This window comes from Pipra filicauda, unplaced genomic scaffold, assembly GCF_003945595.2.
Source record: "Pipra filicauda isolate LSUMZ 115617 unplaced genomic scaffold, ASM394559v2 scaffold312_size1046226_pilon, whole genome shotgun sequence".
NCBI classification, from domain to species: domain Eukaryota; kingdom Metazoa; phylum Chordata; class Aves; order Passeriformes; family Pipridae; genus Pipra; species Pipra filicauda.
This window is the reverse complement of record NW_024104435.1, coordinates 986429-1011702: the sequence shown is the minus strand read 5'-3', so window position 1 is coordinate 1011702 and position 25274 is coordinate 986429. Positions and strand designations below refer to the sequence as shown.

At 55.3% G+C, this 25274-nt stretch overlaps 1 protein-coding gene across 3 annotated transcripts in view; it reads left to right on the top strand.

Annotated features, from left to right (window-relative positions):
• The window catches only part of PPP6R2 (protein phosphatase 6 regulatory subunit 2), a 56579-nt gene extending 33681 nt beyond the window's left edge, over positions 1 to 22898 (top strand). For 2 of the 3 annotated variants that reach the window (XM_027722548.2, XM_027722547.2), the window contains exons 8-24: positions 3158 to 3271; positions 4722 to 4848; positions 5538 to 5690; positions 7355 to 7552; positions 8135 to 8199; positions 9369 to 9484; positions 10374 to 10459; positions 10754 to 10834; positions 11202 to 11299; positions 13546 to 13603; positions 14502 to 14629; positions 15514 to 15692; positions 17445 to 17607; positions 18001 to 18089; positions 19222 to 19429; positions 21784 to 21939; positions 22679 to 22898. In XM_027722548.2, the coding sequence (XP_027578349.1) occupies positions 3158 to 3271; positions 4722 to 4848; positions 5538 to 5690; positions 7355 to 7552; positions 8135 to 8199; positions 9369 to 9484; positions 10374 to 10459; positions 10754 to 10834; positions 11202 to 11299; positions 13546 to 13603; positions 14502 to 14629; positions 15514 to 15692; positions 17445 to 17607; positions 18001 to 18089; positions 19222 to 19429; positions 21784 to 21939; positions 22679 to 22730 (2071 nt within the window). In that variant the 3' untranslated portion in view covers positions 22731 to 22898. Of the gene's footprint in view, positions 1 to 3157; positions 3272 to 4721; positions 4849 to 5537; positions 5691 to 7354; positions 7553 to 8134; positions 8200 to 9368; positions 9485 to 10373; positions 10460 to 10753; positions 10835 to 11201; positions 11300 to 13545; positions 13604 to 14501; positions 14630 to 15513; positions 15693 to 17444; positions 17608 to 18000; positions 18090 to 19221; positions 19430 to 20286; positions 20521 to 21783; positions 21940 to 22678 lie in introns of those variants that run through there. The other variant, XM_039383499.1, reaches the window with a different exon arrangement.
• The last annotated feature ends 2376 nt before the right edge of the window (positions 22899 to 25274 follow it).

Genomic DNA, 25274 nt, shown 5'->3' with positions numbered 1-25274 from the left:
TTTGCTTCAAACCTAAAATTTTCCTGGAGATTCTCCATGAGATTGAAACCAAAACCAGGCTCTTCCAGGCCTGGAGGGGACATTGTGACAGGAAAGGGCTGAAAGGAGCCGTGCAACAAACAGCAGAGCAGCTGCAGCTGGGGCTTCAAACTCCCCCTGGACGTGTTTGTGTCCACCCAGAGCTCCTCAGTCCCTGTGACAGTGCTGGTGTTTTGTCCTGATTCAGAGCTCTCAGTTCCTACAGGACTGTGAGGGCATCCCTGGCACAGGAGCCAGTGTGGGTGGGTGGGAATGGGATGTGGATCCTGCTGCACACAAGCACTGGGAAGCCACCAGGACCTTTCTGGGCTTGACATGGAGCTCTGCCCCTGCCAGGACCTGCTGCTCTTCCTTAAATGCTTCATTTCCTTTGCTGCACCTGCAGGAATGGGGCAGATCTTTGTGCCATGGACATAATCCTGTCCTGGCAAAATAGTACAGCGTTGGATTTTCATGGAGTCCCAGGATGGTTTGGGTGGGCAGGGACCTTAAAGATCATTTCCCTGCCATGGGCAGGGACACCTTCCACCAGCCCAGGTTGCTCCAAGCCCCATCCAACCCGGCCTTGGACACTTCCAGGGATCCAGGGGCAGCCACAGCTTCTCTGGGCAACCTGGACCAGGGCCTGCCCACCCTCCCAGCCAGCAATTCCTTCCCAATATCCCATCTCTCCCTGCCCTCTGGCACTGGGAAGCCACTCCCTGTGTCCTGTCCCTCCAGGCCTTGTCCCCAGTCCCTCTCCAGCTCTCCTGGAGCCCCTTTAGGCCCTGCCAGGGGCTCTCAGCTCTCCCTGGAGCCTTCTCTTCTCCAGGGAACCCCCCCCAGCTCTCCCAGCCTGGCTCCAGAGCAGAGGGGCTCCAGCCCTGGCAGCAGCTCCGGGGCCTCCTCTGGACTCTCTGCAGCAGCTCCACGTCCTCCTGCTGTTGTTCCCAGGGCTGGAGCAGCTCTGCAGGTCCCATCTCTGTGGATCCTTCAGCCTCTCCTCAACCTGTCTCAGTTCTGAGCCCTTCCAGTCTGGGAGATGAGGTTGGAAGGGCTCAGTAGTTCCCCTGGGAATCCCAGGACCTGTAGTGAGGGTCCTGAGCTCCTGCCTGGGAGGGGTGATGGCCCTGGAGAATGTGGGGCTTTCACACTCTTTTGGTCATTGTAAACTTCCTTGGTAGTTTTGCAGAGGGCTGTGGGGCCCTGCACTTCCAAAAACATCTCTGAAATTCCTGGTGCCACTTCATTGTTCAAAATAAAGGATCTTTGAGCAAAAGTGCTTTTTTTGCTTCTCTTCCCTTTCTGCTGAAGGTCACAGATCCCATTACTTTTTTCCCCGGCATTACTGGTGACCTTTTTGATTTTGGATAACTTTTATCATCTCTGAGTCAGGAATTAATGATCAGCTGGGGCAGGATGAAGGAGCTAGGACCAGGATTATGGAGTAAACCCCAAATCCAGATTTCAGTGGCTGCTGGCTGGGTGAAATAACAGTGAACTGGGTTAATTACAGCAAATTTACTTTTTTTTTCCTGCCTCTGCCTCTCCTGCCTTTGCTGACGGGGTGTTTTTAGAGGCTCCTCATTAACATAATCCTCTCTCATGCATTATTCATCTATTTTTACATTTTTATCTCATATTTTATTTATACCAACGGGAATATGTTAGAAAATAGTACAAATTCAGCTGTGAACTCCAGTGATGCTGGTTTGAGCTGGACCTGTGAGTCAGGAGGGCAGGGAAGGCACCTGCTGAGTGCTGGGGTTTGGGGAGCTGTCGTTGACATCCTCAGGATTCTCATGGGAAGAGCCTGAATTCTGTGGGGAACCAGGAGCTGCTGGGGAGCAGAGCTGGGCTCAGCCTCCTGTTCCTCTGCTATTCATTCCCAGGGCAGAGAGCAGGGAGAACAGTGGGGTGTTACCTCTGTGCTGGTTGTTCTTCAGTTGTGAGGCTGTTCCAGGCTGATTTCAGTGCTGGAAAGGCCCAACCCCAGAGCTCAGCCCTTCCTTGGTGATCCCTGCCCAGCTCTGTCAGCACCTGCTGCTGGGGCAGGGGCTCAGAGAGGGGAATTGATTCAAATGTTAAAATATCTCACTGTGCCCCAGCGTGGGCACAGGCCCAGGGCAGGGATTGTCCCTGTGCTGGGAACTGGGGGGGCCCCCCTGGAATCCCGGGGGCAGTTCTGGGCCCTCAGCCAGGAGAGACCTGGAGGGGCTGGAGCGTGTGCAGGGAAGGGAAGGGAGCTGGGAAGGGGCTGGAGCAGCAGGAGGGGCTGAGGGAGCTGGGGGGGCTCAGCCTGGAGAAAAGGAGGCTCAGGGGGGACCTTCTGGCTCTGCAACCCCCTGACAGGAGGGGGGAGCCGGGGGGGGGGGTCGGGCTCTGCTGCCAGGGAACAAGGGACAGGAGGAGAGGGAACGGCCTCCAGCTGTGCCAGGGGAGGCTCAGGTTGGACATGAGGAGGAATTTCTCCCTGGAAAGGGTGGTCAGGCCTTGGCAGGGGCTGCCCAGGGAGGTTTGGAGTGCCCATCCCTGGAGGTGTCCCAGGAAGGCCTGGCCGTGGCACTCAGTGCTCTGGGCTGGGGGACAAGGTGGGGATGGGGCATGGGGTGGATCCATGGGCTGGGAGGGCTTTTCCAGCCTCAGGGATCCTGGGATTCTGGGAGGGGATCGTGGCTGAGCCCACTGAAATGTGGATGTTATTGACAGTGTCCAGCCCTGGCTCTCACCAGGCTCCTCAGGAAGGGTTCTCTTCCACTGTGTCGTCCTCCCGTGGTTCTGGTGGATAATTGTGGATGATCAGCAGTAGCTTCACCGTGTCTTTAATAACTTGCACTGAGTTGGCACTGGGGTTGTGTTCCAGGTTAGCACTGCGAGGTGGTGAAGGAGAAGGGCAGGTTGGTTTGGAGTGGGGGTGTTGGTAGCCAGGTGTTGCCTGAGGGATCAGTGCCCAGGTTCAGGAGGTGGGTGCAGAACCAGTCACGTCCTGGGACTTCACCAGGGAGTGTCTTTATTCCTTCCCCAAGTAATTCAATAAATGTGGCAGCCCTTTCCTTCCAGAAGACCCCCACGTGGGTATTTGGTGACGAAAGCAGCTGCCAAGCCCGTGTCATTCTTCCCCTGTTGTGTCACCCCGCAGGCAGGAATGTGTGGAGCAGCTCCTGAGGAACATGTTTGATGGAGAGCAGACGGAGAACTGCATCGTCAATGGCACGCAGGTGCTGCTGACCCTGCTGGAGACGCGGCGCTCCGGGTGAGTGGGAATCCCTTCCCTCCAGCAGCAGTGGGAATGGGAACCCCAGTCCAGTTCTCTTGGGCAAAAAGGACGTTTTGTGGCCTGGTATGAAGTGCTGCCTAGAAAAGTCTGCGAGGACAAGCAGTGCCAGGACAAGAGGAAATGACTTTCAGCTGAAGAGGGGAGATTTAGATGGGAAATTGGGAAGGAATTCCTGGCTGGGAGGGTGGGCAGGCCCTGGCACAGGCTGCCCAGAGCATCTGTGGCTGCCCCTGGATCCCTGGGAATGTCCAAGGCCAGGTTGGAGCAACCTGGGCTAGTGGAAGGTGTCCCTGCCCATGGCAGGAGTGGCACTGGATGGGCTTTAAGGTCCCTTCCCACCCAAACCATTCCACAATTCCATGATTCTCTATGTGTGACTGTACAGTTCTAATTTTGTTTTTAAAAGTTATGTCCCCTTTTATTTCTTCTTATGGAGAAAGAGGAGAGAAAAGGCAAAGAGAGTTTTGTGGAGGGAAGTGAGACATGGAACATCTCACTGTTCAAAAAGGAGGGATCAGGAAGGGTGAAGATCCTGGAGCTTCAGGAAGAGGCCCTGGAGAGCAGGACAGGAGGGGGCACTGGGGAAAGAAGGTGTTGGTCAGGTCTTGAGTGGAGCTGAACTGAGAAGGGAGTGAGCCAGGAACTGTGCCGGGGCTGGCTCCTGGGATCTCTGGAGCTGTGTGAGCTGGAGGCTCAGGGATTCCTGCCCAGCTCCTTCCTGACTGGAATTCCATTCCCTGATGGAGTGAGAGTGTTTGTGTTACTGCAGTTGGGTGGCAGAGCTGTTGTGATTTACTCCCTGCCAGTGAAGAGGGGTGATGAGCACAGCTCCAGCCCCTCAGGCTTTCCATCCCTTGGTGTCTTTGTGTGCATCTTTCTGAACACCTGGGGAGGATTTACAGCTTTTAACAAATATTTGTAGTTAACTTGCTGATGTCATTTGCTTCTCAAATATTTGGGAACTTTTAAAGAGCAGGAGGCCCTTCAGGAATGTGTCTCTGTCACCTCTGGCACAGGTTTGACACACAAAGTTTGATATCAGGTTTGGTATGTGAAGAGCATCTTGTAAATGATATATTAATATAACATATGCAAATGTATTATGTAAATATATTCAGTGGCTGGAAATTATTATTTTTCATATTGACAGTTATTTTTTCAGAGAAAATCACTGACATGGCCAGCGAGACTGGAGACCCTTGTAAGGTTTTGTCAATTCTCCACCTCAGTGGACACTGAGGTGTGAAGGGAAGTTGTTTTAGTGGAGTTCTGACTGAACAAGTTGGGCAGTGATTTATTATCCCAAAGTCACCGAACCCCGGGATGGCTGGGGTTGGAACGGACCTGTAAGACCATGTGATACCATCTGGTGGTTAAAAACGGGAAGGTTTATGCCGAGGGAATTGTCCTGCTCTTCCCCTGGCAGGGTGGAAGGACTGATGGACTCGTACACTCAGGGATTCGAAAGGTCTTACACTGTCAACAGCAGCATCCTCCACGGGATCGAGCCTCGCCTCAAGGACTTCCACCAGCTGCTGCTCAGCCCACCCAAGGTAGGCCTGGCCTGGCTCCTGCTCGGGGAGTTCCCTGTCCTTGCACATGGATCTCCTGGGCACTGCCAGGAGCAGGAGGCTGCCACAGACAGAGGGCTTGGGGAGGAAAATCCACGCTCCAGTGTGGTAGTTCAGGGGTTCAGGGATCGGGCAGGAGGAACCTGAGAGCTGTTGTGTTCAGGGAAATCCAAGAAGTACAGACACATGGGACTGGGGGATTGAGGGAGGGTGGTGAAGAGGAAGGAACTTTGAATTAGTGGATATTTGGGGTTTAATCTTCAGATTTGGAAGTCAAAGTCTCCCAGTGGTCACAGGACTGGGAGGGTGGTTTAGGTTTCCCTGCAGGGAACATTCCTGAAAGGAACTGGTTCTGTGAAATCCCAGAATCCCAGGATAGTCAGGGTTGGAAGGGCTCTCTGGAGACCATTCAGTCCAACCCCCCTGCCCAGGCAGGTGACACGGGAACATGTCCAGGTGGGTTTGGAATGTCTCTGGAGAGGGAGACTCCACCCCCTCCCTGGGCAGCTGTTCCAGGCTCTGCCACCTCCATGGGAAGTTCTTCCTGCTGTTGAGGTGGAACTTGTGGTTTAATTTCTGGCTGTTGCTCCTGCTCCTGTCCCTGGGCCCCCTGGGGAGGAGGGGGGCCCTGAGGGGTGCTGGGGTGAGCTGAGCCTGCCCTGTTCCCCCAGAAATCGGCAATCCTGACCACGATCGGGGTGCTGGAGGAGCCGCTGGGGAACGCGCGGCTCCACGGCTCCCGGCTCATCGCGGCGCTGCTGCACACCAACACTCCCAGTATTAATCAGGAACTATGCAGACTCAGTACCATGGATTTATTACTTGTGAGTATCCCAGCGGGGCACCGGGAGCGGGGAGAGGGGAAGGACTTCCCACTGGGAGCAGCTTTGCTTTCCCTTTCATCTCCTTGTGTGAGGGGGGCCGGAGCCTAATTACTGCTCTAATCTGCTGCGGGAGCATCCAGGCCTGGAACAGCCTTGTAACCCACATCCAACTGTGTGGCATTTGGAACTGAGCCTCACACTTAACATTTCTGGTTAATGCAGTGGAGGGTGTGTGAAACACTCTGGTTGTGGGGTGTGTGTGAGCTCCTGTTGTGCTGGGAGCTGGGCTGCCTCACAGAATCCCAGGATCCCTGAGGTTGGAAAAGCCCTCCCAGCCCATGGATCCCCCCCGGGCCCCATCCCCACCTTGTCCCCCAGCCCAGAGCACTGAGTGCCACGGCCAGGCCTTCCTGGGACACCTCCAGGGCTGGGCACTCCAAACCTCCCTGGGCAGCCCCTGCCAAGGCCTCCCCACCCTTTCCAGCAACAAATTCCTCCTCAGCCCCAACCTGACCCTCCCCTGGCCCAGCCTGAGGCCGTTTCCCCTTGGCCTGGCCCTTGTTCCCTGGCAGCAGAGCCCGACCCCCCCCGGCTCCCCCCTCCTGGCAGGGACTTGCAGAGCCAGAAGGTCCCCCCTGAGCCTCCTTTGCTCCAGGATGAGCCCCCCCAGCTCCCTCAGCCCCTCCTGCTGCTCCAGACCCTTCCCAGCTCCCTTCCCTTCCCTGCACACGCTCCAGCCCCTCCAGGTCTCTCCTGGCTGAGGGCCCAGAACTGCCCCCGGGATTCCAGGGGGGCCTCCCCAGTTCCCAGCACAGGGACAATCCCTGCCCTGGGCCTGTGCCCACGCTGGGGCTGCCACAGCCCCGGGGCCATTGCCCTCCTGCCCCCCTGGGCACAGCTGGGCTCACGTCCAGCCGCTGCCACCAGCACCCCCAGGGCCTTTTCCAGCTTTCCAGCCCCTCTGCCCCAGCCTGGAGCCTTCCTGGGGTTGGGGTGACCCAAGGGCAGGACCCGGCACTTGGCCTGGTTGACCTGCATCCCACTGGCCTCGGCCCATGGATCCCATGGATCCCATGGATCCCATGGATCCAGCCTGTCCAGCTCCCTCTGCAGAGCTTCTGCCCTCCAGCAGACCCACATCCCATCCAACTTGGTGTCATCCATGAACTTACTGAGGGAGCCCTCGATCCCCTGACCCAGACCATGGATAAAGGTTGTCCTGCTGGGAATGGGAACCGGGGCTGGAAGGTTCTGGTATAATCTGGGCAGCCTTAAGAGAATTATTTCCATACTTAAAAATTCTTAGTTACTCTTTTTCTTAGCATTAAATCAGCCACAGAATAGTTAGATTGGTTTTTTCAGCATGTCTGTGCTGTGAGCCCTGCCTGGGAGTGAGAGGATTCCCAAGTTTGTTAGGAAATGTTCATTTATTTCCCAGTGAACTGAGCACTTGGGAATCCAGGGGCAGCAGAACCCAGCCAGCCCTCAGTGGCTACTGGGGTGGAGAAGGAGAATTGTTTTAGTGGAATTGCTGATTAAACAAGTTGGGCAATGATTTAATGTCACAAAGTCACAGAATCCCGGGATGGTTGGGGTTGGAAAGGTCCCTACAGGTGGAAGATTTATCCCGACTAAATCCTTCCGTCTCTCCCTTTTTCTTGCAGGACTTATTTTTTAAATACACGTGGAATAACTTTTTGCATTTCCAAGTGGAACTGTCCATAGCAGCTATTCTGTCCCACTCTGTGCAAGAGGGCAAACCCCCCACGAGTGAGCAGGAGAGCAAAGAGGAGGCTCCCAACGGGACCGCGGCGCACACGGAGCCTCCGGCCAACAGCCCCGAGAACCTCATGGTCACCCACGTGAGTCACCAGCTCTGGGGCCCCTCTGCACTGCATTAGCCAGCAGTTGGTGGATCAGCCATTCCAGAGCGTGGAGTTTTATTCCTCTTAGTTCGTTGTTGTTTGTTGTTGGTTCTCATGGCTCCGCATGTGCTTCTGTACATTTATTTTTAGCATCCTGTTACAAAATAAACGTCAAAATCACCGCAGTTAACGGGCTCGTGAATCCATGGTATTCAGTTCCGGTTTTTTAGTAAAAACACCTATACATTTTGGACAAAAAAACCTCCCTGAGCACATTTCAGCTTCCCTCTGGGGGCCCTCCTGGTGAGACCTTGGTGCTGTGGTTCCAAATGCCAGCAGTGTTTCCATCCCTGCTGCTGGGAAGCCCAGGAGAGGGGGGGATGTTACAGGTGTTGCTGTTCTCCCTGGGGAGATCCTCGGGGAAAATAACTGGGAAAGAAGGAATTCTTGGGCAAGGGAAGTGCTGGAATTTGAGGGTTTGGGGAGCGAAGGGAGGAACTGAAGAACCCACGTTCAGACTCCTGAGCTGTGAGTGTTCCTTTGGAAAATCCTGACTGTTCTCCCTCTTCTCCCCTCCAGCTGTTCCAGAAGTGCTGCCTGGTGCAGAGGATACTGGATGCCTGGGAAGCCAATGACAAAATCCAGTAAGGAATTGGTGCCCCAGGGCTGCACATTGAACCACTGGGAGGATTTACAGCTTAGTGGTGTCTGAACCCACCGGGATTTTGGTTGGGATTTGGAATTGGGGTGGTTTGCATGTTAAAAAGCCAAATTCCCCAAATACACGTAGAATTTGAAAGCCTGATTATCTTTTGGGGTGTCTCTAACACCTCATCCCAAACACACAATCTGCTGCTTTCCCAGGAAATCACAAAGAATATTCACTTTTTTTCTTTCTTGTGTTTTTGTTTTAAATCCATAATTATATTCTCCCTACAGTGGAAAACTGTGGAAACTGAGGTGGCCAAGCATTTGTGCCCTGGATTTGGTATTTTACCTTTATAAACTCCTTGGATATGTGCTGATTCCAGTGATAAGAACTAAAGAATTAAAAAATCCTAAAACATATTAAAGTGAAAATACTTTGGAGGCTTCAGTTTCCTTGTCCAGTTGAATGTTTTGGTCTTCCCTCACTATTTTGAGCTCTGGATGGAGCTGGAGCTGATTTAGGCCAGAAGTGCTGGGTTGGGGTTTGGTTTGATTTCGTTGTTGTTGGTTTGGGTTGGGTTTTGGGGGTTTTTTGGTCTTTTCCCTCTTACAACCCCTTGCCTCGATGACAAATTCTGCTGGTAACTTCCTTGGCCAGTGCTCAGTTCTGTAGGGACCAAAAATATCCCTGGTTGTTCCTTAAGAGTTTTCCCAATTCCGTGAGAAGGGAGCTGGCAGGGTCCTGGGGCAGGAGCTCCTGGAATGCTGAGGGGCTGGAAGGCTGTTCCTGGGGCAGGATCTGCTGGAATTCTGGGGGGCTGTGAGGCTGTTCTGGGGCAGGAGCTCCTGGAATGCCGAGGGGCTGTGAGGCTGTTCCTGGGGCAGGAGCTCCTGGAATTCTGGGGGGCTGTGAGGCTGTTCCTGGGGCAGGAGCTCCTGGAATTCTGGGGGGCTGTGAGGCTGTTCTGGGGCAGGGGCTCCTGGAATTCTGGGGGGCTGTGAGGCTGTTCTGGGGCAGGAGCTCCTGGAATGCCGAGGGGCTGTGAGGCTGTTCTGGGTCAGGGGCTCCTGGAATTCTGGGGGGCTGTGAGGCTGTTCTGGGTCAGGGGCTCCTGGAATACCAGGAGGGCTGTTCCCGGTGCCAGTGCCCGTTGTGTGTCCGCAGGGCAGAAGGAGGGATGAGGAGGGGGAACATGGGCCACCTGACCCGCATCGCCAACGCCGTGGTGCACAACATGGAGAAGGGCCCCATGCAGGCCCAGATCAGCGACTTCATCAAAGGTACCTCCCGGCCCCAGCCCCTGCTCCTCAGGGAACACCCCCGGGGCTCCTGCCAGGGCTCTGCACCCCCAGTGCCCAGGATTCCTGGGGGAACACCACAGCCTCCCAGAACTCCGGAATATGCTGAGGAGTCTGGCTGCTCTTTGCTTTCACACAGTGAGGCTCAACATGTTGGAGCTTTGTTTGTGCAGCCAGAGACTGAGGGGCTGCTTTGGGGCCACAGGGCTGCTTTTCCTCTGGATTTATGGTGCTGATGTGCAGCGTTCCTGGGGGGTGTCTGTGCTTCCTTATTCCTTGTTCATGAGGACCTGAGTGACAGGAGAATGGGTTCCCAGTGCCAGAGGGCAGGGTTACATGGGATATTGGGAAGGAATTGCTGGCTGGGAGGGTGGGCAGGCCCTGGCCCAGGTTTCCCAGAGCATCTGTGGCTGCCCCTGGATCCCTGGAAGTGTCCAAGGCCAGGTTGGACGGGGCTTGGAGCAACCTGGGCTAGTGGGAGGTGTCCCTGCCCATGACAGGAGTGGCACTGGATGGGTTTTAAAGTCCCTCCAACCCAAACCATTCCATGACAGAATTATTACACCTGAAAGAGAGACACAAGGATTGAGAAGCAGAACTTCAGCCACACTTCTGGCTGTTGGCACAGAGGTGGAGTAGAAGTTGTGTATCTTTAGCCCCCGTAGCTCCAGAGGAGTTCAGGTTGTTCACACCAGTCACATCTGATGGTTTGGCCTCCCGGGAGCTGAGCCTTCCTCGGCAGATTTTGCTGGGGTTGGAAAACCACGAGTGAAGTGACTCCCTCATAGAGCCCTCACACCCTGCTGGGCTCCAGGGTGCCCCTGGGCCAATGCCCTCAGAGCTGATCCTTGGGGTGCCCTTGTCCTTGCAGAGCTGCCCGAGGACTGCCGGGGGAGGTGGGAGAGCTTCGTGGAGGAGACGCTGACGGAGACGAACCGGAGGAACACGGTGGATTTGGTGAGCACAGAGAGCCCGGGCCCGGGGACTCCTGCACCTCCTTTCACTAGAAAAGGGATATTCCTGGCTTTTATTCTCGTGCTGGTTTTTCTGAAGAATTTCAAGGGCAGAGTGTAGAAAACGTGTTCCATAACAGTTCTCCAAGCAGCAGGTGATCCATGTTGGTGAACTCCAATCCATGTTATCCCTCGGGCCAGTTTCTGCCTGGCAGGAATTTGATCTTTGGGGGGTGGAACTAAAATACTGGAGCTTTCTCAGCCTTCCCTTGTGCTCATTCCTTGGTCCTTCCCCCAGGTGAGCACCCACCACCTGCACTCCTCCAGTGAGGATGAGGACATCGAAAGTGCTTTTCCCAATGAACTTACTCTCCAGCAGGTGAGAGGACAACACACCCTTCCCTATTCCTGGGAAACTTGCTGCTCTGGTTTGCCTTAGGAGGAAGCCAGAGGTACCCTCTGGATGTCTGTGGTGGGTTTCCCTTGCACCACTGGGGGAAAACAACCCAATGAAGCCAACAAGTGGTTCCCTCTGGAAATTCCTGCCTCTCTTTGGGAGGAGCTGGGAGCAGCTGGGAGAGTTGTCAGCCCAGGCCTCCCAGCAGTGTGTGTGAGCCTGCTTTGGGAAGGCTCTGTCCCTTTCTGTCCCTACTGATGCTTTGGTAGGCCAGGTTTTCCCCAGCTCGGGGCAGTGTCCTGGGATGTCTCGGGACACCCTGGTGATGCTGCTTTGGGTCCCTCTCCAGGCCTTCTCCGAGTACCAGATCCAGCAGATGACGGCCAACTTCGTGGATCAGTTCGGCTTCAACGACGAGGAGTTTGCAGACCAGGACGACAACATCAAGTGAGTCTGTGGTTCTGAGCCTTTCAGCCTCTTTGCATCTCACCTTCCTTCTGGTTCAGGGTTTAAAATGGACCTCCTCCTCCCTCCTGGGGTGTGAAAGGAGCAGGGGAGGGAGCAGTGGCTGGGAAAACACGGAGCTGTTTTTGTGGGAGCCCAGCCCTGATCTCCAAAGGCAATTGTAGAACCAAGGAAAAGTATTTCTTCATTTTAGAGAGGAATGTTTTAAATAAAACAGGCAATTATTAACTAGCCCTGCTTTAGGAGAAGTTTAATTGCAGAGAAAGCAAAGCATTAGAGCGAGTTCTGGGCAATTAAACACATATTGTCCAAGGAATTAAATCCTTCTTGAAATTAGGAATGGAAGAATCGTGGTTCGATGGAGTCCAGGGAAAAATGAGCCATTTTCTCCCTTCTGAGAAAGGGAACAGAGATAAGGAGGAGCAAGGACAGCTCAAAGGAGGCAGGAGAGGGGGATTTAATGTTACACAACTTGCTGAGTTCAGAGCTCAGAATTTGCTGCTTTTATAGAATTACTTTAATCCCATTAAAACTGCAGCTCATCTTCTCTCCTTAAAGATGTACCTGGGACTGTGATTATCCCACTTGGCCACAATGGTTCTGAAATTGGAACCATTTAGTTCTGGGCACAGAAGTGCTCCAGGGGATCCCAATGTTCTGCTCCTCAGCTTTGCCCCTTCACTTCAGCTGCTGGAGGCTTTGTCTGCATCACAGGAATTCTTTGGGATCCAAGGTGACAGGAAGTGTGGCAACATCTCTGTCCTTCCTCCAAGGTTCTTCCTGAGCCTTGTAGGTGTCAGAACTTTAATAAGACCAGAAAGTTCCAGACTGAATCAGAGTTTAATTGAACAGAGATTACTTCGTTCTACACACTGAAAAAAATAAACAGATTTTTCACTTGTGTCAGCAGCAAATGTGACCCTGTGTGTGTGTGTAGGTGAGGGGAGGAGTTAAATTCCGTGAGGAGTTGCCAGAAATGCCTCGTGACCATTGTAAAATGAACACCAGGCTGAAAAAAGTCTGTGACTGGGATTTTATCACTTTATTTGTGGTTGGAAAAGGAGAATGTACTACAAAACACGGAATACTGTGAGAGTGGTGCTCCCTGCCAGCAGTTGGACACTGTGGGAGATGTGAATTGGAGTAGTTAACAAATATTAATAATGTTTCAGTGTCCTGGGGATTTGCAGGATTGTATTTTAAACTGAACAGTCTTTAAAGAAAATGCCAGTGTCCAAAGGTAGAGCTGCATGAACGGGGTGGATAAACTCTGCCTGGCCCCAGCTGTCTGGGAATGTGGAGTCTTTGGGCTGCAGCTCCCTCTGCTGTTCTCCCAACGGGCTCCTCTGGGGCCACACAGGAAACTGGGGCAGTTTAGGGTTTTTGCAGCACAGTGACACACCAGGGGTGTGAGCCACTCACACACTGAGATTCACAGAATTCCAGAGTCACTGGGGTTGGAAAAGCCCTCCCAGATCAGAAGGTCCCCCCTGAGCCTCCTTTGCTCCAGGCTGAGCCCCCCCAGCTCCCTCAGCCCCTCCTGCTGCTCCAGCCCCTTCCCAGCTCCCTTCCCTTCCCTGCACACGCTCCAGCCCCTCCAGGTCTCTCCTGGCTGAGGGCCCAGAACTGCCCCCGGGATTCCAGGGGGGCCCCCCCAGTGCCATCAGTGCCATCTCTGAGTCCTGTCTCATGCAGCCCCATGGAATTCCTGGGTGAGCATAGGACTGGAATTCCAGAGCAGCTGACTGCAACTCCTTCTCTTTTTCATTAATGATGAGTTTATTTAAATTTTTCCAGTGGGATTGGGATCAGCTGGAGGGATGTGGGGAAAGCAGAGCCGGCCGTGGTGTTCCCCAGGCACCACAGAGTTCAGAACAGCCCGGCCCTGCTGGGGCTGCCAAGAGCCCCAAAACCCCACAGCAGGGAGCTCATGGCAAAGGCTGGTCCCTCGGGGATTGAATCAGCCCCAGGAGGGGAAATCTGACCCGTGGAATCCTGGAGTGGGTCGGGTTGGGAGGGATTAGCCCCTCCAGTTCCACCCCCTGCCATGGACAGGGAATGTTCCGGGCTGAACTAACCCTTCATCTCAAGGAGAGGAGACCATGGCACGGATACAGGAGTGGCTGCTCAGGGAACAGACACCTGGGGGGGCTCTGGGGTTGGGTGGTGCTGGGGATGCCCAGGTTCCTCTGTGCCATCCCTGAAGGCTCTTTCCCTCCCCTGGGCAGCGCTCCCTTCGACAGGATCGCGGAGATCAACTTCAACATCGACGCCGATGACGACAGCGTGAGTGGGGTCAGGGGCTGGTTTAACCTGCCAAGGGCCTGCTTTCATTTGGAAAGAACAGACATTTGGTGGGGTTTTTGGTCAGTGCAGAGGTGTCCACCTGGTCACTGAGTCCAGTTAAGGAACTGGGAGCACTGCAAATACCCCGGAGCGTCTCCCCCAGAAATATTTCCTCAGAAATTCCACTCCTGCCATTTAAGGAATTTTTCTCCCTCTCTGCAGTGTCAGTCTGTTGTCCTTAGAAGCACAGAATCATGGAATGGTTGGGGTTGGAAGGGACCTTAGAGCCCATCCAGTGCCACCCCTGCCATGGGCAGGGACACCTTCCACCAGCCCAGGTTGCTCCAAGCCCCGTCCAACCTGACCTTGGACACTTCCAGGGATCCAGGGGCAGCCACAGCTGCTCTAGGAAACCTGTACCAGGGCCTGCCCACCCTCCCAGCCAGCAATTCCTTCCCAATATCCCATCTCTCCCCACCCTCTGGCACTGGGAAGCCATTCCCTGTGTCCTGTCCCTCCAGGCCTTGTCCCCAGTCCCTCTCCAGCTCTCCTGGAGCCCCTTTAAGCCCTGCCAGGGGCTCTCAGCTCTCCCTGGAGCCTTCTCTTCTCCAGGGGAACAATCCCAAATCTCCCAGCCTTTGATAACCTTTCCAGACACAGATTAGGGAAGCATGGAGAGGGCTGGATTTCTTATGGATCTAAATATTGCCAGACTCTGTCTGGTCTTTCCTGTTGAATTGCCCCAAAGCAAAGCAGCAGCTGGACAGTGGTGATTCCCCCCAGGGGATCCCACACTCAGCTCCTGAGCAAAGCTTGGTTGGGCCAACTCTCAGACTTTGGTTTCCTCAGTCTTTCCCAAGGAATGACTGGGATTTGGTTTCTCCTCCCTGTCCCTCAGCCCAATGCCTCCCTGTTTGAAGCCTGTTGCAACGAGCGGATCCAGCAGTTCGACGACAACGAGGAGGAGGAGGACATCTGGGAGGAGAAGGAGATCACCTATGCAACCCAGGTCAAATCAAGAACACGGTAAGGTGAACACAAAGCACTCATTTCTCCCCCTGAATGCTGGGAAGCTGCACATTTCAGCCAAGGCCGTGCTTGGGTGTTTGATGGTTGTGTTATTGAGGGGCCCTGAGGTTTTTGTCTGACAGCCCTGAGGACTCCCCGTGCCACGTGTGCTGGGGGCTTGTCTTGGATGTGCAACAGAGATCCAGTGTAAGGGAATTCAATAGCAATGGAAAAGCCCGGGGACTGAGTCTGTCATGGTGTAAAATCAAAGATATTAAGAAATCCCCACCCTTAGTGTGAAATACTTAGAACTTACTCCTTCATCTTTGGGGAGGAGGAGGAGGAGTTAAAACTGAGGGGAGCAGACAGAACTTTTTCAGAATATTAAGAAAAAAAGGTGATGTTTTTCTTGGGAACAAGGGACCTCCCAGGGGCATCTCCAGCTCTGCAAATCCTTCTTCATCCCTTTGATGGAGCCAGTTATTGAATAAAGTCACTTCTCTAATTCTGTATCTGGAAATATGATCAAGGGGGACGGGAAAAACCACCAAGAGCTCAATGTTTCCTTGCCAAGCACCAGCACCCCAATGGTCCTGCTCACACACAGGGTCCATTCCACACCAGTATCCTCCTCTTTGCCACTGGTTTGTGTGGTCCCACCAGGCTCCAGCCCTGGGTCTGTCACTGCAGCACATTCCTGCCTCTGCAGATGAGTTTGGACTGGCAGAGCCCTCGGGGCTGTCACTGGAGGGATCTCCCAGATTCCTGCCTGGCTGTGCATTCGGGGGGAAATAACCCTGGCAAAGGCACTGGGCAGCCCCTGGCTGTGTCCCTGGAGCAGGGAGAGGGCAGCTGAGGGCTGGGGGAGCTGGAGTCCTGCTCACCTGGGCTCTGTGGGGCAGGTTTGGAGCGTCACAGACCTCGGAGGGCTCGTCCAAGAGCGACCTGGAGAACGGAGACCACGACGGGAGCGTGGACTCGGAGGAGGAGGAGGAGCCCGAGCAGCAGCCACCTCCCCCCTCAGCAAACAGCCCCAAGAGCAGCATTTCTGAGCAGAAAGAGTCCTCTGACACCTCTGAAGGTAAAGGGTGCACAGCAGGATGTGTGCTGGGGGGAGATCTGCAGCACAGCAGCACTTTGCACAGTGCCAGGCTCCTGTGGAGAGTCCACGATTCCACCTGTGCACAGAGAAATGGGAATTTCAGGGTCCATTTCTGCCTCTGAGCTGTCTGGAGTCCTGCCCAGCTCCTTCAGAACAGCAGCTGTGCTCAGGCAGCCACGGGCACAAGGATAATCCCAGGGGAAGGTGTCCCTGCCCGTGGCAGGGCATTGGAATGAGATGGTTTTGAAGGTCCTTTCCAACCAAAGCATTCCATGATTCTGTGACTCTATGAATCCCAACTGTTTTAGTGCAAATCCTGATCAAAGCATCACTGGAGGATTAGGACATGAACCCCTCACATCACTTGATAAGGGTTCTGTGCAGACCTTTGCCAAGTGTCTCCACACTCCGGGTCTGTTCTCCTGCTTTTCCAGCTCTATTTTGCCTGCTGCAAACCCATCCTTACAGTGCCTGCAGGAAGGCTGCAGAGGGACAGGATTTTCATGCAATCACAGGGTGGTTTGGGTGGGAAAGGACCTTAAAGCCCATCCAGTGCCACAGGCAGGGACACCTTCCACTAGCCCAGGTTGAAAGCTCCATCCAACCTGGCCTTGGACACTCCCAGGGATCCAGGGGCAGCCACAGCTGCTCTGGGCAACCTGGGCCAGGGCCTGCCCACCCTCCCAGCCAGCAATTCCTTCCCAATATCCCATCTCTCCCTGCCCTCTGGCACTGGGGAGCCATTCCCTGTGTCCTGTCCCTCCATCCCTTGTCCAAAGTCCTCTCCATCCTCCTTGTTGGCCCCTTCAGGGGTTTTCCCACCTCCCCAAGTAAACAACACTGTGGAAGTGCAGGAGACACACGGTGTTGGCAGCAGAACAAATCCAGGGGTCAAAAACATTTTCCCAGACTTCCATTTCTCATTTCTCCAAGCATTTTCAATTTTAAAACATTTCTTTTTCGGGGTGGTGCCTTTATGTTGTAACTGGGAGCATCGGGCAGAGCCATCCCAGTTACCTGCTCTCTGCACCCCTCTGGAAGTGTCCGGTGTTTTATTGGGAAGAACCAGATTAAACCAGGCACTCCCAGTGGGTTGTGTGTGACAGCCCTGTCACCCTTCCAGAGCCCTCAGCTGGAATTTGGGCTCAGTTTCTTGGGGGTGCAGCCCTGGGGGGGTCTCCCCTGCTCATTCTGTGGCTGCAGAGCAGTTTGCAGAGCTCTGCAATCCTTCCCCTTTCCCGAGAAAAGGTAAGGAAAAACGGTATTTCAGAAGGTGGGGTTGGTGGGACTGGAAGCATGGGGTAGGACTAGAGGTGGCAGTAGGTTCTGGAGAAGAAGGAATAGGCCGGGACTGTAAAAAACAAACTGTCAAGTGACTTCTGGGATCTTGAACATTTTAATCCATTTATCGATTCCTTACCTGTGTGTGCCAGAATTCAGTTAGGGCTGGAATGGCTGAAAGGAGCTGAGGGACCTGGAGTTCAGCTGGGAATCCCTCAGGGCTCAGGGCTGAAGGCATCCACAGTGTCGTGTCTCCGTGCCGATGCCTCCCCAGTGGGTCACAGGGATGTTCATCCGCAGAGGATTCCCAGGCTGTGTGAGACAGGCGGCTGGGGAAGGAGCGCCCTTGGCTGGCGTGTCCTGCCCCGGGATCCCTGGCTGCCTGGCTGCCTGGCTGCCTGGCTGCCTGGCTGCCTGCCCTGCGGGCTGCAGAGGTGTTGTTGTCCCCAGGGGCCGGCTGGACGGCGGTGTTCGAACCCGTGAGCTCCAAGCCCCCCGCGCCCTGCGTGGCCATGGACGTGGGCTCCAGCGTGTGGGACTCGGCCGCCCCGCAGAGCTCCGCGCCCGAGGAGAAGGGCTGGGCCAAGTTCACAGACTTCCAGCCCTTCTGCTGGTAAGAGCCACGGCATCCCAGCTTCCTTGGAGCTTTGGGGTGGAGGAGTATTTGGAATGCATTTCGATGGAGTGCTTGGCTGTAAGCCTTTCTTCTTCCCTTCCCCTTCCCACTGCTTCCCTTTCTATTGTTTAATATTGTCTGATTGTCCTGGATCGTGCTTCCCACTGCTTCCCAGTGCTCCTGACTGGTGCTGGCATTCCTGTCTTACTGTACCTCCTGTGCCATTGCTGCTGCTGCTGCACCCAGGGAGTAAAATCAGTAAATTAATAAGGTTTACACGAGTTGAAAATATTTATGGGAGGAAAGGTCGAGGCCTGATGATTCCTTCTGCTGGGGCTGTGTGGAAGCAGTGGGATCCTGTTCCCCTTCTCAAGGCTCTTCCCCCCTCAGCTCAGAGTCAGGCCCCCGCTGCAGCTCCCCCGTGGACACGGAAAGCGGCGACTCCGACGGGACCCCGAAGCAGGGCCAGGACAAGAACTGTGAGTGAGAGCATGGCTGGACACACAGGGTGTCACTGAGCTCTTGGGAATCCTGCCCCGGGGGTAGGGAGAATGTCCCTGGAGTGTCACCCACCCCGAGGGCTCCTTTCGCACCAGGGTCAGGCTGTCGAGGTAAACTCACAAATCCTGGGGTTTTTTTGGGACCACATTGTCAGCAAGGAATGAAGTGAGTTGGAGTTGCCATCACAGAGACATTTCATTTATCCTGGAAGTGTCCAGGGCCAGGTTGGACAGGGCTTGGAGCAACCTGGGATAGTGGAAGCTGTCCCTGCCCGTGGCAGGGGGTGGGACAGGGTGGGCTTTAAGGTCCCTTCCCACCCAAACCATTCCATGATTCTGTAAACTGGTCAAAAGTCCTGTTTTAACTATGCTGGATTATAAAATCACTTGCCCAGAATTCCAGGGTCAGGGTAAGTCCCTCTGTTGATGGTTGTGCTGAGACATTGGGAGTCCATGTGATGCCCTTCCCTCCTCCCTCCTGAGCAAGGAAAACTCCATTTAACAAAGGACTTGGGTGGAAGTAACTTGGACCTGTGTGTGTAGCAGCCATGGGAAGGTGGGTGACACTGGGAGGGGGGAAGGCACGGGACTGTCTTCTGCCACAGGGGGTTATTGGGATGCTCTCCCTGTGGAGCTGGAGAGCCATTCAATAAAGGCCTGCCTGGCTTGCAGAATCCCAGGAAGGTTTGGGTGGGAAGGGACCTCAAAGCCCATCCAGTGCCACCCCTGCCATGGGCAGGGACACCTTCCACCAGCCCAGGTTGCTCCAAGCCCCGGCCAACCTGGCCTTGGACACTTCCAGGGATCCAGGGGCAGCCACAGCTTCTCTGGGCACCCTGTGCCAGGGCCTGCCCACCCTCCCAGCCAGGAATTCCTTCCCAATATCCCATCTGACCCTGCCCTCTGGCACTGGGAAGCCATTCCCTGTGTCCTGTCCCTCCAGGCCCTTGTCCAAAGCCCCCCTCCAGTTTTTGGGCTTCCCTTTAGTCAGCAATGGAACTGGATGATCTTTAAAGTCCCTTCCCACCCAAACCATTCCACGATTCCATGAGAACGCTGTGTCTGGCACCCCCCTCCTTGCCCGGGGCTGACGTGGGCCCTCCCCTCGCAGTCAGCCCCGGCTCCCCCTGCGTGTGGAACGTGTGTGTGACACGGAAGGCGCCGCTGGTGGCCTCGGACAGCAGCTCCTCGGGCGGCTCCGACAGCGACGACGACGACGACAAGGCCGAGCCCGGCACGGCCCCCGCGGGCACGGCCCCGGGGCAGGAGGGCAGCCAGGCCCCCGGGGAGGCCAGGAAGGACACGGCCGTGGTCTCCAGGTGGGAGGGCATCTCCAGGTGGGAGGGGATCTCCAGGTGGGAGGGGATCTCCAGGTGGGAGGGGATCTCCAGGTGGGAAGGGATCTCCAGGTGGGAAGGGATCTCCAGGTGGGAGGGGATCTCCAGGTGGGAAGGGATCTCCAGGTGGGAGGGGATCTCCAGGTGGGAGGGGATCTCCAGGTGGGAAGGGATCTCCAGGTGGGAGGGGATCTCCAGGTGGGAAGGGATCTCCAGGTGGGAAGGGATCTCCAGGTGGGAGGGGATCTCCAGGTGGGAGGGGATCTCTGGGGGGTTCCGGTGTCAGACAGGAGGATCCAGGCTCAGGGTGGGGTCACACGGAAAAGGGGAGCAAAGCCCCCCCAGGAGGGCTGAGCTGGGGTCAGTGTCCAGCCGGGCAGGGGAAGGGTTAACATTGTCCCCTCAGTGTCAAAGCCAATAAATGACAAAAACCACAAAATGCCAGGAAAAGCTGGAGCACATCCTGGGATTTGTGAGCAGCTGGGCAGCAGTTTGTTGGAATTGTATCCTGTACCTACAGCTCTTGGATCATTTGGGACCACAGCCAGGATCCCTTACAGACCCTTAGTCTGGGAGATGCAGATCGTTAATTAGACTCAGCATCTCATTTTGGCAGGGGCTGCCCAGGGAGGTTTGGAGTGCCCAGCCCTGGAGGTGTCCCAGGAAGGCCTGGCCGTGGCACTCAGTGCTCTGGGCTGGGGACAAGGTGGGGATGGGGCCCAGGGTGGATCCATGGGCTGGGAGGGCTTTTCCAACCTCAGGGATGCCTGGGATTCAGGTGAGGGGACAGGTGACACCTTCTGTCCCTTCTGTCACTGTTGGTTTCCCTTCTCTGTCAGCTCACCCCAGACAGGCCTTTATGGACTCAGGGAGCTGCTAAAACCAGCTGAGACTGGGACACTGATGCCAGATATTTATAGGTACCAGAGTTTGTTCTAGACTGGCATTAAATCTTGTGATCAACCTCCCGCCTGGGCCACAGCCCCACACAAACTCCCCCTCTGGGTTTGCCACCCCTTGGTTTGTCCATTCGTGTCCCTGGTGGAGGTTTCCGTGCCCAGCTGTGATTTTCCAGGAGCCTGGTGAAGGGGGAGGAATTTCCTTGTCCCCCTCAGTGGTCAGGTAACACTGGAATCCTCGTGTCATGGAAACTTCAGTGGTTGATTTTAAGTTTATCTTTGAGCCACTGGAATCTCACGAGCTCCAGTATCTTGTGTAGGAAGTGGTTTCCTAATGACATTCCTGGGAATTCAGCTCAGTTCTCTGCCGTCTCCTCCGTCCCTGTCCTCTCTCCAAGGTGTATTTTTGTACTTGCAGTCGTTCCTTTTGAAGAGCATGTGAGCCCTTGAGGAAGGGAAATGTTTTGATCTCCTTATTCCTCATTTTTATGGTTGTTTTTTTTTCAAGAAAAGTAGCTGCAGAAATAGAACCTTGATCTCAAATCTCCATCACATGTCTCGTTACCAGGCTGTGATTCTTTTATTCCATTAAAGCTCCCCTGGCAGCTGGTAACAGGATTCCAGCTCAGCCATCCCTGAGCTTTCCTGCCGTTGGGAAGGTTTGCTCTCTGAAAGAGAGAGAGGGAAGTGATGAAACCTGGGGAGAAGATGGTTCATGGGGAAGCTCCTCCTCTGCCTGGGAGGCCAAAATTTCACAGAAATCCCTTCCCCCGTTAGAAATGTGGGTGGTTTCAGTCCCAACAGAGGAGATTTGGAGGGTGTGTGCCCACAGTTTCTCCTTTTCCAGGATCTGAGGCCCTGTTTTGTGTAGGACCCTGCTTTGTGGCACCTCCGTGGTACCAGAGCGAGTTCATTTCACGGGTTTGGCTTCTGAACGTTCTGCTCATGGATGTCCAGTCCATGGGCTTTTCTTCCACAGGATCTTAGGTGCTGTCCTTAAATTTGCTATTTTCCAGGTGCTCATGGAGGCCTCGGGGGCCACTTGGGAGGAGTGTGTGGAGCAGAGCAGTGTCAGTGCCCGTGTCAGAGCAGAACAGGCTTTGCCCAAGCAGCAGTTTAGGGAGAGCTGAGCTTGGCAGGCAGAAGGGCAGTTCTGGGAACCCTCAGAGCAGACTGTGCAGCAGGAAATGGGAATGCCTGCCCGGGGGAACTGACCTTCTTGGGGTATCTTGTTGATTTTAGGACCCAGAGCCTCCAGGACACTGCGTTTCAGTCCCAGTTCTCATTTCTCTGCGGGATTTTTGTGGCCTGTGCAAGGAGAGGAGGAGGAGGAGGATTTTTCCTCCGTTGGAGTTTAAGCCCCGTTCGTTCCCCTTCCGGTGTGACCTTGGCTTTGCCACGAGCTCATTCTAACGTGGCCCTGCCCTGTTCCCACAGCGACACCGACTCCGTGGTGGTGGAGAAAATGGCCATCGCCGACCTGGGGTCACCCAAGGCCCCCAAAGCCCTCAACAACGTGGCCCCACACTCGGAGGGGCACCAGAAAGTGGCCACTGTCGTCACAGCCGTCACGGAAACGGCCACGAAAGACAGGTGAGGGTGGGGACAGACCTGCCCTGTGGGGACAGCCTGGGTCTGCTGAGGGCTGGGGACAGACCTCTATTGCCCATCCAGTGCCACCCCTGCCATGGGCAGGGACACCTTCCACCAGCCCAGGTTGCTCCAAGCCCTGTCCAGCCTGGCCTTGGACACTCCCAGGGATCCAGGGGCAGCCACAGCTTCTCTGGGCACCCTGTGCCAGGGCCTCCCCACCCTCCCAGCCAGCAATTCCTTCCCAATATCCCATCCATCCCTACCCTCTGGCACTGGGAAGCCATTCCCTGTGTCCTGTCCCTCCAGGCCTTGTCCCCAGTCCCTCTCCAGCTCTCCTGGAGCCCCTTTAGGCCCTGCCAGGGGCTCTCAGCTCTCCCTGGAGCCTTCTCTTCTCCAGGGGAACAATCCCAATTCTCCCATCCTTTTCCTCATAGGAGAGCTGCTCTATCCCCCTAATCCCTTTGGCAGGGGGTGGAACTGGGTGGGTTTAAGGTGCCTTCCCACCCAAACCATTCCATGGCTCCCTTGTGATTTGTCAGTGTCCTCATTTGTGAAGGACTCTGAGAAGGTTCTTGTTGGAAGCTGGTGACGCTTTAGGAGGCAGGAGAAACAAAACTAGAGGAAGGGTGGCTCGGATCCCACCAGAGAGGTGAATTTGCAGCCAGGATGAAGGAAGCCTTAGGAGCCAGCGTGTCCCAGCAGTTCCCTGTCCCTAATGCTGCTCTGGGTTTCTCCCCAGGAAAGAAGAGGCCTTGCCCTGCGCCGAAGCCACGTTGAACGGCCCCGCTTGATGCCGCCGCTGCCACGGGACGTGTGTGACCCAGGCCAGGCTGCTCCTGGTGATGCAATTTGTCAATTCTTATTATTTTTTTTCCATTTTAATTTTATTTTTTAATAAATGCTGCATTGATGAGAGCGAGCTGGCATTGAGGACCAGACACGCAGTTCCAACACCAACAGTCTGTCCGGAGAGACACTTTGCATTGTCCAAATGTAGCATTGAGCAGTTTAGTCCTCACAGGAATGACGGGCTCTTCCCAAGCAAAGCCTTCTGCCTGATTTGAGTTGTCCCCTTTCCCCGTCTCCCTCGTTTTTGTTTTGTATTTGGGGTTCAAGTCCTATTTTCCGAGTGTTATTGCACACAGTATTCAGCTTCTCTTGGGAAAGGTAGCAGGTCTAACGCCGGGACGGGGACAGTGCACAAGAGTCCCGCAGTCGTGTGACCAAAGTTCCTGATGGAGCTGTCCTCGGGCAGCCTTTGCACCGCTTTTGTATAGCAATAAAGCCTTATCAGAAACATTTCATAGGAGGAGAAATGCAAACACTTCCACGGGACGGAGCAGGGAGGGCTTGGAGGTGCAGGTTTGGGGTGGGAGGGAAGGCCGTGGTGTCCCGAGCCAGAGGCCAAGGGGTGATGTGCTGTGAGGTGTCTCTGCATTCCAGGGGTGGCTCCCTGCTCCCCCATGGAGACTGGTGGTTCAGAGCAGCGTTTGGGCTGGGTCAGCACTTGGCCTCTCCTGTCCGAGCCCGGCCAATGTCCCTGCTGGGTGTGGTCCAGGTGTGTCCGGGGAGAGGACACTGCCCATGGCTCTGCTGCCCAGCAGGACCCAGAGCACACAGAGGTGACCAGGGCTTTGGTGGCTTTTTGGAGACTTAATGTATTTTCAAATGATTATGGAAATCCTTTTTCTGTTTGTTTTGTTCTGTTTTTAAAGTTTTTTAATGGATGCAGGAACAGCAACACTTTTGCACTTTGTACCTTGTGACAACATTGGAGAGGGACACGGCCCCTCCCAGCTCCGGGTGGGCACCCCTGGTGTCCCTGCCCAGAGAGGGCTTTGGGGATCACACCGTGGGGCAGAGCAGGGCCAGGTGAGGGGCAGCCCCTGGAGCTGGGACACGGGATCTGTCCGGCCTGGAGCACCTGCTCCCGGGAAGGCTGTGCTGGTGGCACCGCTGGGCTGTTGGGACACGGGTGACACAGGTGAGGGTGTGGGGTCACCTGGGCCTGGGGGCTCCTCTGCTCCCGAGCTGGACCCGCCGCTGTGCTGGAACCCACCTGGCAGGTGTCCAGAGCCGCCTCCTTAGCGATCCAAGGCCTGGAAAACCATTCCCTTGGGAGTGAGCTCATGGAGCTTGACACAGAGGGAGCCGAGTAGCTGCTGTCAGGGAGATTCTCACCCGAGCACAGGGAGGGGCTTTGCCCTGGGGTGTGAAAGTTCCTCCCACGGCTCCCAGCACGGGCGGCTCCAGCCCTGGGGCTTCCTCAGAACCCCTTTGTTTTTGCTGTGATGTCTGTGGTGCTCGTGGAACGTCCTTCCCTGTGGTAACGTGTGTGGAGGGGGAGTGAGGAGCACGAGGTGTTCCCACAGGTCCGGTCGGGGTGTCCGGCCGGGTCGGTGTCCGGTGGCGCCGTTCCTGCGGCACCGGCTCATCCCTGTGTGCCCCAACGCTGCTCAGCTCTGCTCCGGGGGAAAACAGAGGGTTTGCCTTGCTGGAATCCCGGGAAATGGGGGGTGCTGGAGCTTCCCGGGGGCTGTGCTGGGGCTGTGGGCCACTCGTGTGCTGCTGGCAGGGCTGGGGATTCTCCAGCTGCAATTCCTCGGGAAGCAGGTGCTGCCGTGGTCTTTCTGGAAGTCTTGGCTCACTCCTTGTAATTTAAAAGAAATAATTTCGAGTTACGTTGCACTGGGGAGGGGAAAATCTCACGCTGTGCTTTGGTTCCACTGCTTGGTGTGCGGGGATCGATCCCACTCTGAGCCAGGGCTGGCACAAGTGCTGAGCGGGTCTGAGTTCCTGGCTGGAGACACATTCAAGTCTTAATTTTCCAAGGATTGGTGCTAGAGTTCTGCTGAAAATCAGGGTCTCTCCGGGCATTCTTCCAGCCCCCAGAACTGATCTGTGAGAGCTGAGAGATCATTTGTCTGTTGGACACCACGGCTGGGCTCCGGGCCCGGGGAGGCCACGGGGCTCCTCCAGCCTCTTCTTGTTGGTTCCACCGTGACCAATTATGAGCAGATCCATTTGGGATCAGGAGCTGAGGGGGAAATGTCCATAGCAGGCACAGTTTGCTCATCCTTCTGGCTTCGATCTGTTTTCATCCCCCTCCTCAGTCAGAGAAATGATCTTTGCGTTGGGTCGTGTCCCAGTCGGGGCTCCCCCGAGTGACCAGTCGGGGTCACCATCAGCTCCCCCCGCCTGGTGTGCTCGGAATGCTGTGGTTTGGGAGCAGCAATTCCCCCTGGGCAGGGACACAGGGCTGCTGGCAGCAATAACCCCTGGGATGGCTCCGAGAGGACGTGTCTGTCTGTGCCTTTCGCTGCAGGTTCCGAACT